The 14,926-nt window shown below is 36.9% G+C and overlaps 1 protein-coding gene across 2 annotated transcripts; it reads left to right on the top strand.

Moving 5' to 3' along the window:
* The first annotated feature begins 8,013 nt into the window (after positions 1-8,013).
* LOC112196366 lies at positions 8,014-13,080 on the top strand. Of its 2 annotated transcripts, none has more exons than XM_024336687.2 (2): positions 8,014-8,160; positions 9,498-13,080. In XM_024336687.2, the coding sequence occupies exon 2, from the start codon at positions 9,710-9,712 to the stop codon at positions 12,569-12,571; it is 2,862 nt and encodes a 953-aa protein (XP_024192455.1). In that variant the 5' UTR covers positions 8,014-8,160; positions 9,498-9,709; the 3' UTR covers positions 12,572-13,080. The 2 variants fall into 2 exon arrangements, with proteins under 2 accessions (XP_024192455.1, XP_024192456.1); XM_024336688.2 differs by having other exon boundaries at positions 8,042-8,160; positions 9,505-13,080.
* The last annotated feature ends 1,846 nt before the right edge of the window (positions 13,081-14,926 follow it).

Genomic DNA, 14,926 nt, shown 5'->3' with positions numbered 1-14,926 from the left:
TTCGGCTTTCGTAGTTCTGGGGTATGTACAGCCCGGACCGACTCTTTTCTTTTTCTTTTTAATAAATTAAATAATTAGATTTTTTTTTTTTTTTAAAACGTGACAACTAAGCCAATGAGCCCACGTTAAAACTTGGATTGTGCTTCCGACTTGAAAGTTGGGATGGTGAGACTTGGGGCTATGAAAATAATGAAACTGGGGAGTTAATTGGAGGTACGGCTATATACACTTCATGCCATCAAGTATTGGAACAAGTTACAGCTTAATAAAATTGAAGTTAAAGGTGATGCATTAAATGTTTTGGCTTCGCTCGATTTAGAAGGAATTGAGACGAGTGAATCTGGTGCTGTTATGGAGAAAGTAGGATCTGTGATGAAGGAATTTGAACTTGTGTCGTGCAAGCATGTTCGAAAGAAAGGAAACCAAGTTGCACGTGGTTTCGCCCGTTCAGCCTTGAAAATGGTGAACTTGATATACTACAAACCTTAGGTCTATTTTTACTCCCCTTTGGTCGTCCCATCGTCTTCTTCTCTGGTGATACAATGATCTTCCCATTCTTGTGCTGCACAACGAGGGTCACATTCTCCTCCACCGGCTTTGCAGGTGTAGGGACAGGCAGATACCTCTTCCTTGGACGTTCTAGATCAACAAAAGCCTTACGTTTAAGCCCCTTCACTGCAATATACTGTCGAGGTAGCTAGCCTCAAAGACCATATAGCATCCGCCGTTGCAGCCACTGATGGTGACGGCACCAGGATTTTCTATTAATGACAGGAGATGTTCTATTAATGATGTCTGGAAAGTGTTTATACAAGTATACACACCTTACAAGATAATCTTCTTTCTGAATTCATATTTATCTTACTTGTTTGTGATTAGGAGTATGCCTGGCTGATCATCATCTCTCTGCATGTCTATTTTTAACTCATTATTAGGAAAGAGGGAAAAAAAAATCTGCCTTCTTTTTGGTATTAATTCTATCTTTCTATATATCTATAGTGATATGCTTACTTATTACAATTTACTTAACTGAACTTTGTAGTGTCCTACTTAAGCTGGAAAAGTGGAATGTGGATATTACATAATGAGATTCATGAAAGCAATCATTGAAGATCCAACCATATTAACAAGAAGCAAGGTTAGCTCTTAAATGATCAGACTAGCTAGCATAATTACTATTGCAATTAAAAATTGTTTCTATATTGGCTTTGGTAAAAATAACAAGACTATTGTACATGCTTGCTGGTATTACTTGTGGAAACAAAGAATAAAAGGAAATTTATTGCTTTATATTGATTGCTGTTGCAGTTCAATAACCAAAATTACAATCAACAAGATCAGATAGATGATGTTCAAGTAGAGTGGGCTGATCTTGTTGAAACATTACTCCAAGATGATGTAGAATAGTTTGGTTAGTATACTGCAAACACTCTTCTACAAATATTGCACATGGTAGAGCAATAAACCCTCCATTTAGAGAGAGAGAGAGAGAGAGAGAGAGAGGGTTTAGTTAGAGATCACTTGTTTTAAAAGTGTTAAGAATATTGGTGCCTATCTCGCCCTAGTAGATTTACTTAATTGCATGTGATAATGCATAATATTAATGGTTTGGTTCATTCATGGTGACACAACTTATGCATGTAAAAATGATATTCTAGTCAAGTGTATCCATTGAAAATAACTGCATGGTCAAGTTCATGTATTGACTTTTAGTCTTCCTATATATTTTATTTTTAGTGAAGAGGGAGATGGTGGTTGATTCATGAATGTGCATCAAAAATGATTTAGAAACTTCTATTAATGAGTATGAATTGAAGAAAACTTGTGTGGAACTTAGTAGAATGAAAGGACAACACTAACGTCTACACGGCTTTCAAAGTCAGGTTGTGTCCAAGGGTGTATATAACTCTTGGGATAGAGTGATCTTTTAGGTTCTCAAATGGTGTATAAGCCCATTGGACATAAGAGTTCAAGTTGTGTATAAACTTGAGTTGTATAATCTTATACTTGTATATTACTTTCATAGTTTAGATGTATACTTTCCAAGGTCGTAGGTATGCAATTTGCTTATAGGAGCATTTCAATGTGACGTTTTAACTGTTATTTCCTCATATTTACTTAGTTGTTTCCTTAAATAAATCATTTTAGTTTAGGAAAGTTTCTATTTCCTATTTTTAGAAAGTTTCCATTCTAGTTTAGGAAAGTTTCCATTTCTTATTTTTAGAAAGTTTCTATTTTTAGTAATAGTTTCTATTTTCAGGTCCTTGGAATAAATGAGCTGAAATGAGCTCAAAAGTGGAAAGAGGAGCTAGTCAACGTTGAAGGGAGTTAAGACATGACACAAAGGGCTGCATAAATGAGCTGAAATTACGAAATGAAGTTTTCCTATTTCAACCAGGAAATCCTGTTCAGAAGAGGAAACTTTGACAAAGTAAGACTCCTAAGTCAACCAAGAAGCATGATCGAAATAATGAAGGAAAATGACGTTAGGAGGCATAAAGGCTTGAAGATGACGCAAGGAGGCCCAAGATCCTTCTAGACTGTTGTGGATTTGGCAAAATGGATAAAAGCCCATTGGAATTCGGGTTTGTGACACACAAAAGAGATATTTTTGGGAGGAGTTATGTGTTTGCTGTGAAATACCAAGAGGAATAGAAGGAGGCAACGTGAAATCAAGAAGAAAATCAAAAGATTGCGTTGGAGATTTTCTAGGGAGAGTTTTAAGGAAAGAAGAAGTGTGTGCAACAAGAAAAGGTTCAAAACAAGTCTAGATTAGTTCCCTACTTTCTCTAAGGATATTATCGCCGAAATTGGTGAAGAAAATCAGAAATAAATCCTATATATTTCGGCAATAATATATTTTAAGGGATATGGACTTAATTTTGAAGACTTTTGATTGGTTGGACAACACAATAGGGCTTACATGGCAATTTGTGATTGGTTGGAGTTATGTGGCATTTTCAGATAATTCCTTGGAAAATAATAGAACATTCATGAAGCTTGGAGACCAAGTTCACGTCCCCTATATATACTCCCCCTTCTTTGACGTTTTCTACACTTCCTTTCATTCAGAAAATTCCACACAAAAACGTCAAAGCTCTTTTTCCATTCTAGTTCATCTTCTGTGATTTCAAGCAAGGGAGGAAGAAGGAAGAAGAAGCCGTGAGCATCCCTCCATAATCCACCTTGAAGCCGTGAGTTTTGAAGCTTGCTTCCAAGATTCAAGAGTTCAACGTTCAAGTTCTTCATCACCATCATTTAACCACTTCACCCACGGTGTAATTCAACATTTTTGCTTGTAACCTCTTTTGGTTTTCCTTGTTTGAATTCGTATGATTTTGTTCTAGTTAACATATAACGTTTAGGGCAAAATTTAAGCCCAATTTCTATGATTAAATAAAGTTTTTGATTCCTATACTTGTGATTCTAAGTTGCTTTTGTGAGATTGTTTAATTGAATTTACTTGATTGATATCTTTTATATGTTTATTCTAATTGGTTCGAAACTTTTAGGGTTTATGTATAATTGGTGCTAGATTTAAGTTAATGATTCACCTAATAGTTTTGTGAACTTAAATCAAAAGTAATAAAGGTTTTGGACAAAAATCGAATTCAATTGAAAAGGATTGCAAATAGATGAACTTATTCATACTAGGTTGTTTACTTAAGTTGATAACCTTTCTCTATGTGTTTTGCGTTGAACATGTCTTGATTAGCTAGCTTTCTAGACTTTGATTGCATGTTTGATAGTATTGATCTAGGTGCTTTCACTTAGGTTAATTAGTAAAGTAAAGTAAAATATGGAAAATCATTTGCTTCAAATGTTTTACATGATCAACTTCTTTCTCATGACTTAGATGATCAATTATAGGGTTCTAATCGAATTTGATTATGGAATTGGTTTTGATCTTTGTTTCTTACGTTTCATTCTTGTATATGTGTTTTTATATTTCTTTTGTTTTGTTTATTTTAATTTTCGAAAACCTAAGTCTAAACCCCCCTTAATTTCGTTACTTGTTTATATTTTTGTAAATATTATACGTTGTTTTTATTTTAATTCATTAATTGTTTTATAATGACAGGTGTACCCTCAATTTTCGGAATAGAATGATCCCTATTTACTATATACTAATGATGACATTTTTAGGGTTAAATTATATGCTTGCTTTTAGCATATCATTTGCCTGAATCTCATAAATCTTATGGTCTTCTCAATTTTTTTTTGTTTTTTTTTTATCTCTATAACATTACTTGTGTGACAAGGAGATTAAACACCATGTGAGATGGTTTTAGGTTCGGACTACAAAATACTATATTTGAGCTCTTAGGTTCAATAAAAGATACACTGGTGTATGTTGAAGAAATCTTTAAACTTAGTTATTCAATTTTCATCATCGTGAGCCAAGGAAAATAAGTTTCACATGAGAGAATAGGACGGATTGAGCATGGGTTTTATCGCGATTGAGCATGGCATGAACATTTGACCCCAAATCAAAAAAGCATGGAACAAACATGGGTATACATTTGATAATGATAGTTTGATCTGTCTAAGAAAAACATTAAAATACCTTGCTCATCGGTTTATAATTCACCATCTACTTACTAGTTACTACATATGAGAGCATCACTTTCTCAACTTCTTTACAACATAGCGAATATAATATCTCTGGAGTAAAATATTTCCAAATATGTTGTCTTAGATGATGTTTGGAGTAGCCAAGATTTGCATTGCATTGTAAAAGCATTACCAAATTGTATGAATTGAGTTGAATTGAAAGTCCATTGGCAATTGAGACAGTGATTTTTCTAACAATGTTTCTTGAGCATTCCCTTTCTAAGCTAATCCTCTACATCTTTCAATTTTTCTCTTGCTTTTGGCATAAATTGAGATAGTTCATCACCTGTGAGTCCAACTAAATCAGAGTAGAAAGTCAAAATATTGAAATCATTATCTGAGTAGCACAATGAAATTGAGATGCCAAAATCTTTACATAAGAGATGATTCCCTTAAATTCATTAATCAATCAACATCAAACAAATTGTTCGATCGCGATACTCGATATTTCGTTGTGAAAGACACTGGTAGAATGCATAAACCCCGAGACTCTACAAAACAAGTTTATAGCCGTGTTTTAGACACTGTTGAATTTTTGTGCAAGTCTAACAGATCACGCACCCTCCGCAATGTCTATTACTCAAGGATCAACATTTTTCGGAACCAACAGAAGTCTAACTGAGCCATTCATGCCCTTTGTACCAAAATTGGTTGTAGTTGCACTGCCCTAAATTTCATTCCAGGTGACAGAGGCAGTGTTATTAGGCCTTTAACTTTCAAGATAGACACAATGGAGGTTGATGTAATACTGAAACGGATGCAGATAATAGACTGAGGTTGGAGAAGTAGTACCAGCCTATCTCAGTTCGGTTACTAATATGAAAAATGTGGGTGTAGACTTCGTGGAGAGTTATTCTATTTATCAAGAGTTGTGTGGTGAGAACTTCTACAATGATTATAGGTGCATAATAATGACAGGGAAAAGAATGTCTGATTAGTTATTTAGAGTATTTACAAAATATATGATGGATACGTTTAATATTCCAGAATTTTTCCTCTTAATGTGATCCTTGGGGTATCGAAATCTTTTCTGTTTACAAATTTGGATCAGAAATTTTAGCTTTCGACAGTGAGAATTTAGCTATCCCACAAATGTATTGGTTGAGCAGCATACTTAACTGCACTGAAGATTTCATCCAAATGATTATGGGTGCATAATTATGATAGGGAAATAAATGTCTGATCAGTCATTTAGAGTATTTACAAAACACATAATGGACACGTTTAATATTCCAACATTTTTCCTCTTTGAATGTGATCCTTGGTGTATCGAAATATTTTTTGTTTACAAATTTGGATATGAATTTTTGGCTTTCGACAGTGAGAATTTAACTATCCCACGAATGTATTGGTTGAGCGTTTTTCCCACATACTTAATCGCATTGAAGATTTCATCCAGATGATTATGGGTATTTAAGTATTACAAGGAAAGAAATGTCTGATCAGTCATTTAGGGTATTTACAAAATACATAATAGACACGTTTAATATTCCAATATTTTTTCTCTCTTAATGTGATCCTTGGGGTATCGAAATATTTTTTGTTTACAAATCTGGATCATAAAATTTGGCTTTTGACAGTGAGAATTTAGCTATCCCACGAATGTATTAGTTCGGCGTTTTTCGCACATACTTAACCACACTAAAGATTTCATCCAATAGCGGAGCCAAAAATATATTAATAAGTGTGAGATTTCATAAAAAAATTAGTATAGCTACAAGCTTGCAATCCCATTTGAACTAGGGACCTACAATATAGAAGAAGGGTTGTTGGACCACTATTCCAAATTGGCAATAGGTAATATTAACAAACTAAGTTATATTTGTATGACTATTACTGGGTTACGGGACCCACTAGGTACCAATATGGCTCCACCACTGATTCCATCTGAGGAGATGACTTTTGATATGATATGAGAAAAACATGGTAGCTGTTGGACAAAGAATTCATAATTTGTGATAAAGTGTCAGCTAAATAGTTGGATTACGTGGTGGAGCATAACAGGAAAGTAAGTAATCTAGCTCTGAGTGAATTTGGGCTATTGTATGGATTGTCTATTACCTGTTATACAAGTTGTACCACAAGATGGGTGCCATTATGATGGGGGAACTTTAAGCTGGACTGATCTTATGATGTAATTGTTAGGTCATATGCCAGATTTTAGTAGAGTTTTATCTATTCAAAAAACTTTTAGTAAAACTTTTGGTGTAATGAGCTAAAAAGTTTTACGGCAAAACCTCGGCCAAGCTGGCCACACCATCACAACACACTCCGATCCATATATCTAAGCACCATAGGAACCTAGAAAGTTCCCACCACCACCAACCGACAACGGCTTCCCCCAAAACACAAATCCAACCCATGTCACAAAACCTGCCATCCGCCGCCAAGACTTGTTGAGAAAGCCACCCCAAATTGAAAAAGAAGTTCATTGTCTGCTCATGTTGTGTAGACTAACAAACAAGCTCATCTACATTCTGGAACCGCAGGTGGCAGCGCTGCGCAAGGAGAAAGATTCCCTAGCCTTAAAGGAATCAATTTAGCTGGAGAAAGAGCCGAGCCCCTCATAATAAGGAGATGGAGCAATAATTAAAAAGCCTTTTTACCAAAATATTTCTAGTGAAATTGTTGATAGCAAATTTGAATACATAAAACGGATGAATATGATTTTTCTATTGATGCGTAAACAGAATATTAAAATGGATTTTCACATTATGTTATTAAATCAGTATTAGAAATTCTGCATTTGCATCTTTGTAAATAAATTTATTTACTTTATATCTTAATAACTCCATTCAATGCACCAAATGAGATCTTAGTGATAATCACCAACTTCTGACCTAAGTATTGACGTGGCGAGTGGTTATTCTATAGTCCTGGACTAACACACGGGCATTGTCATGTTGTGGTTCGAGTCAATTATACGACTCGAATTTATTAAGGAAATCTATTAGGAATAGGAACATGTCATATGGACTAGTAACGTTAACCCGGATTACCACATGTACAAAGGTCCGAGACCTTAGAATAATTTTTCCTAATGTAACAAATTTCGTTAATAATTCATAACAAGAATTTTGATCGTTGTAGTTTGACCGTGTTCTTATGTCGTACAACACATTTAAACAAAAATGAACCAATAATATGACTTAAATATATTAATGAAACCAATAAAAAATAAGTACATGTCATATGAACCAATCCACTACGTGTATCACGTCTTCGTGACAGAATTGGGTAATAATTCATAATAAGAATTTTGGTCATTGTGGTTTGACCGTGCTACGATCCACAACATTCGTTTAAGAAGGGTCTCACCGTGGGAATTAACAAAATTTGCTGGGCAAAAGTAACAAACAAAAGCCCCAAAAGTTGCAAGAAATTACAACACAGTTTACAATAAACCCAAACTGAGGGAGGAATTTCCTATTTGCATTTCTTTTCTGCCCTAAAAACACCAAATTTGCAATTGCCCCAGTTCGTAGTCGCAATTGCCCCAAGTTCGTAGAAGCGACTGCCCCAACTACTCGCAATTGCCCAATTGCTGTAAGCGCTCCCTTTTCTGAACCCATATCGATTTTGTGCTTCCCCAAGTTTGTGTTTTTTTGTATTTTTGCCCCCAAATTTTTCAAAGTTTTCATCTTTAATTCGAACAACCCCAGATGAATTTAGGGTTTATTATATTTTTTCTTATGGTGTTATGGGTCTGCTTTATTGATCTGTATTATTTTCATGAATTACATTGGTTTTTTCAGTTTCTTTTGTATTTTTCTTGTGTTGGGGAAGTTAGGGTTTGCTTGGATATGGTTGAATGTTAAGGGCTTTGGTTGTATTGTGTTTGGTTCACAAACTGACAATGATGGCCATGCCCAGTTCATACTGTCTGGAACTGAATGGAGAAAGTAGTTGACTTTATTTTCAAACCGATTCATTGGTCCAGCTATAGGCTTTAATGTTCCGGCCGCGTCTCACTTTGCAGTCTTGCAGTGTTTTTCGGGGTTAAGATCACCAGTTTTAGTAGAGTCTAGGTTATTTTGGTAGTTTTGAGGAAGGTCAATGTGGTATAGTTGATGAGGTTTTCATTGAGTTGGCATATGGCGAGTAGAATTGTTGTTTTTGTTGTAGGTGAGATCAGTTTTTGGTTCTGTCGGGTTGACAGGGTTTTTGAAAAGCATCACTTTGTATGAAGTGTGCATGCTTTAAGATACAAAACTTTCGCAGCTTTTAGGTGTGTAAGTCTGTCTTCCACATTGTGGGATAGGCAGGCAGGATTTAGCTGTTTTTTCTTTTCTTTTTTCTTTTAGTTTTGTTAAGTTTTTACTTACGATGTGGGGTTTTGGTCGTCTTGTCCACAGTATGTATGTTAGATCTAATGAGTTTTCTGTCCTCTAAAACAAAATTCAAAATATGAGAAATAGGTCAAAATCTCCAAAAATTGAGGACTTAAAATTGGTTCCAAAGATACTGTTGTATTATAGATGGTTTCTTTGTTTTGATGTATACGTGTATATTTTAGATAATCAATTGATTGTATTCTGGAGATTTAACTTGTATTTATTGTTCTAATTTTACTTTGGACGGTTTCTGATTCTTTTTATCAATATATGTGGATTGTGTTGCTGGGTTCATAAGTTTCTGGAAATAGTTGATTTGTTTTCTGATATGTAGTAACGGTTAGTCGGTCATTAGTGAGATTATTATTTTATGATTCTAATTCTTCCCTTCCTCTGACTAAGTTTTCACTACATAAGTAAGCGTATAATTGTTCTATTAAATTGCAAAATGCAGTTGACAGTGTCATTCTTTTATTGTAATACCAATTAAATATGTGCGATGTGGAGCTTGACACGTCGTGAAACCTGATTTCTTTCTTGTCTTTGTAGATAATAGGCCTCTGTGGAATCAATACTCAGCCAGGGTTACTTGGGAGTATGAAAAACGTTGACAGTTGAGCCTTTCTTGTCGGTTCTTACTGGTTTTGGTTCTAAGTTTGGCTAATGCTTATCTGGAAGCATACTTTTGGGGTTTCAATGTTTACTTTCATTTTATGCACTAGTAGAGGAATTTGAGTCAGCTCAGGTTCTCCAGATTACTGATGGATTGCAACAAAGAAGAGGCCATTAGGGCCAAGGGGATTGCTGAGAAGAAGATGGAAAGCAAGGATTTTGCAGGGGCTCGTAAGATTGGTGTGAAGGCACAACAACTCTATCCTGATCTGGAGAACATATCTCAGATGCTTATGGTGTGTGAAGTGCATTGCTCTGCTGAACAGAAATTGTTTGGGAATGAGATGGACTGGTATGGCATTCTTCAGATTGATCAGAAAGCAGATGAACTGACAATTAAGAAGCAGTACAGAAAGTTTGCTCTCCAACTTCACCCTGACAAAAACAAATTTTCCGGTGCAGAAGCTGCTTTTAAGCTGATAGGAGAAGCACAAAGAATACTTTTGGACCGTGACAAACGTAACATGCATGACATGAAACGCAGGGCTTCTGTTAGTAAAACAAATGTGCAGTATCGACCCCCAATGAAGGCGAGTTGGAATTCAAATATTCACAACTTCAGAAGCAATCTGTCAGGCATGAATCCTCAGAACCAGCAGCAACAGCAGCCCACTTTTTGGACTATGTGCCCATTTTGTGAGGTTAAGTACCAGTATTATAGAGCAACTGCCCTGCACAAATCTCTTACTTGTCAAAGCTGCAAGAAGCCCTTCATTGCATATGAGACAAATGTGCAAGCACCACCAACTACCATCAATCAGCAGGCATACCCCCAGCAAAAATGTGGTTTCAGCAAAGTTGAAATGAAATCTCAGGGGAACTTTACTGCTGAAAAACCCAAATCTGAATCTTTTCAAAAGAGTGGTCCGAAGGTAGGTGGTTCTTCTGGTATTGGTTCAGAAAAGGTGAACCGGAAGAGAGACAGAAAGGGAGACAGAAAGCGTGTGGTAGAAGCCAGTGAAAGCAGTGACTCTGAAAGCAGCGCCGACTCTGAAGAAGATGTGGTCGTTGATACGGATGGTGTTCATCAGGGATATTACGGGGAGCAACCTAGGAGATCTGCACGGAGTAAGCAGCAGGTATCTTATAAGGAAAATCTAAGTGATGATGATGACATTCCTATATCAAAAAGGGGGAAGAGGAGTGGATCCTCATGTGCCACTGAAGAACAGAATGAAGATGCTTCTAAAGAGGAGGAATCTAAAATGAATGGCCAATCTGAGGCTAACACCAAAGGAGATGAGAAAAAGGTGCAACAGAAAGATAGTGCTTGTCTTGAAGAGTCATCGAAGGTTCAGGCCAAAAAGATGGTGAACGGTGAGAAAAGTTCAGAAAGTAAAGAGAAAGTTCATGAGAATTCTGCATCAGATACAAGCTCCCATGAGAAAATTGCAGAGCCACTGTATTCTGTTCCCCAAAATGACTTCAATGACTTTGACAAGATCCGGACGGAAGAATGTTTTAAAGTTGGGCAGCTCTGGGCTGTTTATGATAATCAAAATGGGATGCCAAGATTTTACGCTAGGATTAAGAAACTTAACGCTCCCGAGTTCAAGGTGCATATAACCTGGCTGGAGGCGGACCCTGATGATGATAATGGGAAAAAATGGGCAAATGCAAACTTGCCAATTTCTTGTGGTAAATTCACACAAGGCCAGTCTGACACCACAGAAGATATTGGGATATTCTCTCATTTGATATCTTGGGAGAAGATTAAAAATACTTACAAGATATATCCAAGAAAGGGAGAGACTTGGGCCATTTTTAAGGACTGGAATGTGAACTGGTGCTCTGATCTGGACTCCAATTGTAAGCGTGAGTTTGAATATGAGTATGTTGAAATTTTGTCAGAGTATGCTGAGGGTGTTGGAATACGTGTTGCACTCTTGGAGAAGGTGAATGGCTTTGTGAGTGTTTTTTGTCAAATGGTGGAAGAAGGAAAAGGCACGTTTCAAGTTCCACCAGGTGAATTATTGAGGTTCTCTCACAGGCTTCCATCCTTTAAATTGACTGGTGATGAAGGAGTAGGAGTGCCATCAGGATCTGTTGAGCTTGATCCCGCCTCTATGCTCTTTAGTGCTGAGGAAATTGAAGCAAGAGACAAGAAAAGTAGTACCAGTGAGTTATTTTCTAGATGGTCAGATATAAGGAAACCTATGATGGGGAATGTAGCTACACACCAGGGCGATCCGAAGATCATAAATTTGGGGCCTGAACATAATAAACCTAATCAAGATCATGATGCTCATGAAGAAGTGTCAATTGAAGTTCCAGACCCTGAATTTTACAACTTCGATGCTGATAAATCCCTGCAAAAATTTGAGATTGGTCAGATCTGGGCATTGTACAGTGATGAAGATGGCTTGCCCAAATACTATGGACAGATCAAAAGGATTGATTCTAGGAAATCTAAATTGAAGATTTTGGTTGCATGGCTTGAATGCAGCTCACTACCAGAAAATTCGATGGAGTGGCGTGATGAAGAGATGCCTATTTCTTGTGGGAAATTTGAGGTTAAAAGGAATCAAGTCCAAGATTATGATTCTACCATGTCCTTTTCACATCTAGTCAAAGCAGTTCCTGTTAGTAGAACTGAATTTGATATCTTGCCCAAGAGTGGGGAGGTTTGGGCATTATATAAGAACTGGACTCCTGATATCTCGACTTCTGGCTTGGCAACCTGTGACTATGATATAGTCGAAGTGTGCGAGGACAATGGTTTGCAAAGAAAGGTACTGATTTTAAGGCGTGTGGATGGCTTCAACTCAGTTTTTAAAGTTGAAGTTAAAGGAGGATCAGCTGAAACTATGACCATCCCCAAGGTTGAGCTTCTCAGGTTTTCTCATAGCATTCCTTCTTTCCGGCTAACAGAAGAGAAAGGTGGCAGCCTTAGAGGCTGCTGGGAACTTGATCCTGCTGCTTTACCGGTCCGATACTTTAGTCAGAAGTGAATTGGCGAATTGGCCCTCATGCCATATAGTGCACATGCAGCATTTATCCGATAGCTCTCAAGCCAGGGGGTCTCTTTTCCAGGTGCTGGTTTGGAAGATGGAATGATTTTGGGAGAAGATTCTAATATATAAAGCGGAATGAAGCCTACCCGGTCACTTGTGAAGAATGGTCAGTCTTTTGATCAGTGTACTCCGAGGGAGGTGAACGTTCCCAGCTAACTTCTTTGCAGCCCATGAATTTTGCTCATTTTCTCTTGGTGGAGAGCAGTTGGCTCTGTGCTGGTTTTATGTTACTTTTGGAACTCCTTGTTTATCAATCCTCTAAACTTCTTCAGTAACTGATGATGTTGGTGCTGAAGTTACGGGTGATGTTGGAATGCCAACCATCAATGGATGATCTGAACTTTTTCATCTCAAGAATGTTGTTTTCCTAGAAATTTGTATCAGCAAACATTATTTCGGCTGTTGAAAAAGTGGTCGCATGCCGCCAATGCTTTTCTTTTCTTGTAGTCTTTCTTCTTCCAACAACTTTGTGGGTGGAGGCTGTTATCAGTCATCCTCATCGGTTCTCGGTTTTAGGATTGGGTTGCCGTAGGAACCCTTTACTGGGTGCTCTGATTATGCGATGAGCAGTGAACACATGCAGGTTACTTACTCTCTGACCTCTATTCCATAATAGGCATCAAACCCTAGCTTAGGTATGCATGGGCGCACAAAAATGTGAAGAGAACAACGGACAGATGCAAATTAAACTCTTAGATCACTTTTGTTTGTACCCAATTTTGGTAAATCGGCCCGTAACTCTTAGGACAATTTCTGTGTCCTAATTCTGTCAAAAATATTATTACGACACCTGTCCTTATTACTAACACCAACTTAACTCTGTTAACTAAAACTATTATTTATTTACTAACACCAAGTTAATGCCTGACGCCTCCCATCTACAACAAATTTATAAAACACCCAAATTCACAGGGTTGATTCTGAAACTTGCCAGAGCCTGAAATTCAGGGACTTGATGGCTAGATCTGAAACTCAAACCAGTGTTAGTCACAGAAGGAAATCAATGAGCTTGGACCTAGATAACGATCAAATCTCGGAAATCAAACTCCTAATGCACCCAGATAAATGATCCAAGCTCAATGCTATGCTTCTGTAAACAAAACCAAACTAACCCAGAACTTAAATTCCCTAAATTTTTCACTTCCAATGAAAGTTTTCAATTAAGTGTTGATATAGTAGAACTGTAGAATTGTACAAGGGTGCAGAGGTTTACAGATAATAGAAGAGAAGAAGAATATCGATAGACAAGAAAGAGGACCATGTAGGATGCTGGGTTTGTTGCAGAGTTGTAGAGAGAGAGAGAGAGAGAGAGAGGAGGAGGAGGAGGAGGAGAAGAAGAACGATAGAAAAAGAGGAAGAGGTATAGTTGAATAGATTATCTGTTCATACGTTTATTTTTTTTTATTAAAATATAAAATTGATAAATATTAAACTTAACAATGTTAATCTCAGTTAACCCTAAACCCTATATCAAAAAATCAAAAAGAGAAGCAAAATCGGTGAGGACGCCAAAAGTCCTTGCAACAAAGGCAAGAGAACCCAGCAGTCGAGATGGTTCATTTCTCGACCTACAGTCACTTGAAAGAAGTCAGATCACACACAAATCATATCAAAACCTCACTCGGTCAATAGGCTGTGAGTTGGCACACCAACACAATCCAGAAGAACAACTAGACCACAAGTCCCTCGGCCCTCATTTTGGACGAGACGATTTTGAGGCAAACAACTTTGGAATTAAGAAAATTTGGACCTGCATTTCACCCAACTCAGTGCTGTAAAAGGCGTTTCTCAACCTTGTGCTAGTTAGATGATAACATGAGTTTCGAAAGTTGAGCACCTGAGCAGAGTCATACAATATCACATTTTGTTGGGTGCTCTTAATTTTCACGGTCAATATAGATAGACTGATACATATAGAGAGAGATGTTTGTACAACAACCAATGCTATAAGGCTGTTGATTGATGTGATGAGATTTAGTAACTAGAGTAGCAAATGACTTTACTAGCAACAAGTTTGTAAGAATTGTGAGAATCTAATTACTCAATTCAAAGGACTACAAAGTTGATCGATCTTGAATATCTTGTCTTGGAATTTAGAAGTTTAAACAAACCGAAAGAACACAATTCCTTCCATCGATCGAAAGTCTGTGCCTATTTGTTTGGCTTCATAGCTAAACAATATTGCCATAAGAGGATTCACGGGACAACAAAATGAGATTACAGTGGCAAGGTATTTGTTAATGTACGGTGAAGTTATGAAATAGAAATAGTAAGAGGCATCGGACTCTTGGC

Source organism: Rosa chinensis, chromosome 4, assembly GCF_002994745.2.
Source record: "Rosa chinensis cultivar Old Blush chromosome 4, RchiOBHm-V2, whole genome shotgun sequence".
Classification (NCBI taxonomy): Eukaryota; Viridiplantae; Streptophyta; class Magnoliopsida; order Rosales; family Rosaceae; genus Rosa; species Rosa chinensis.
This window is presented reverse-complemented; position numbering and strand designations above follow the sequence as displayed.

Coding starts and splice junctions, on each gene's coding strand:
- LOC112196366 (XM_024336687.2), top strand. CDS start 9,710: ATGGATTGCAACAAAGAAGAGGCCATTAGGGCCAAGGGGATTGCTGAG.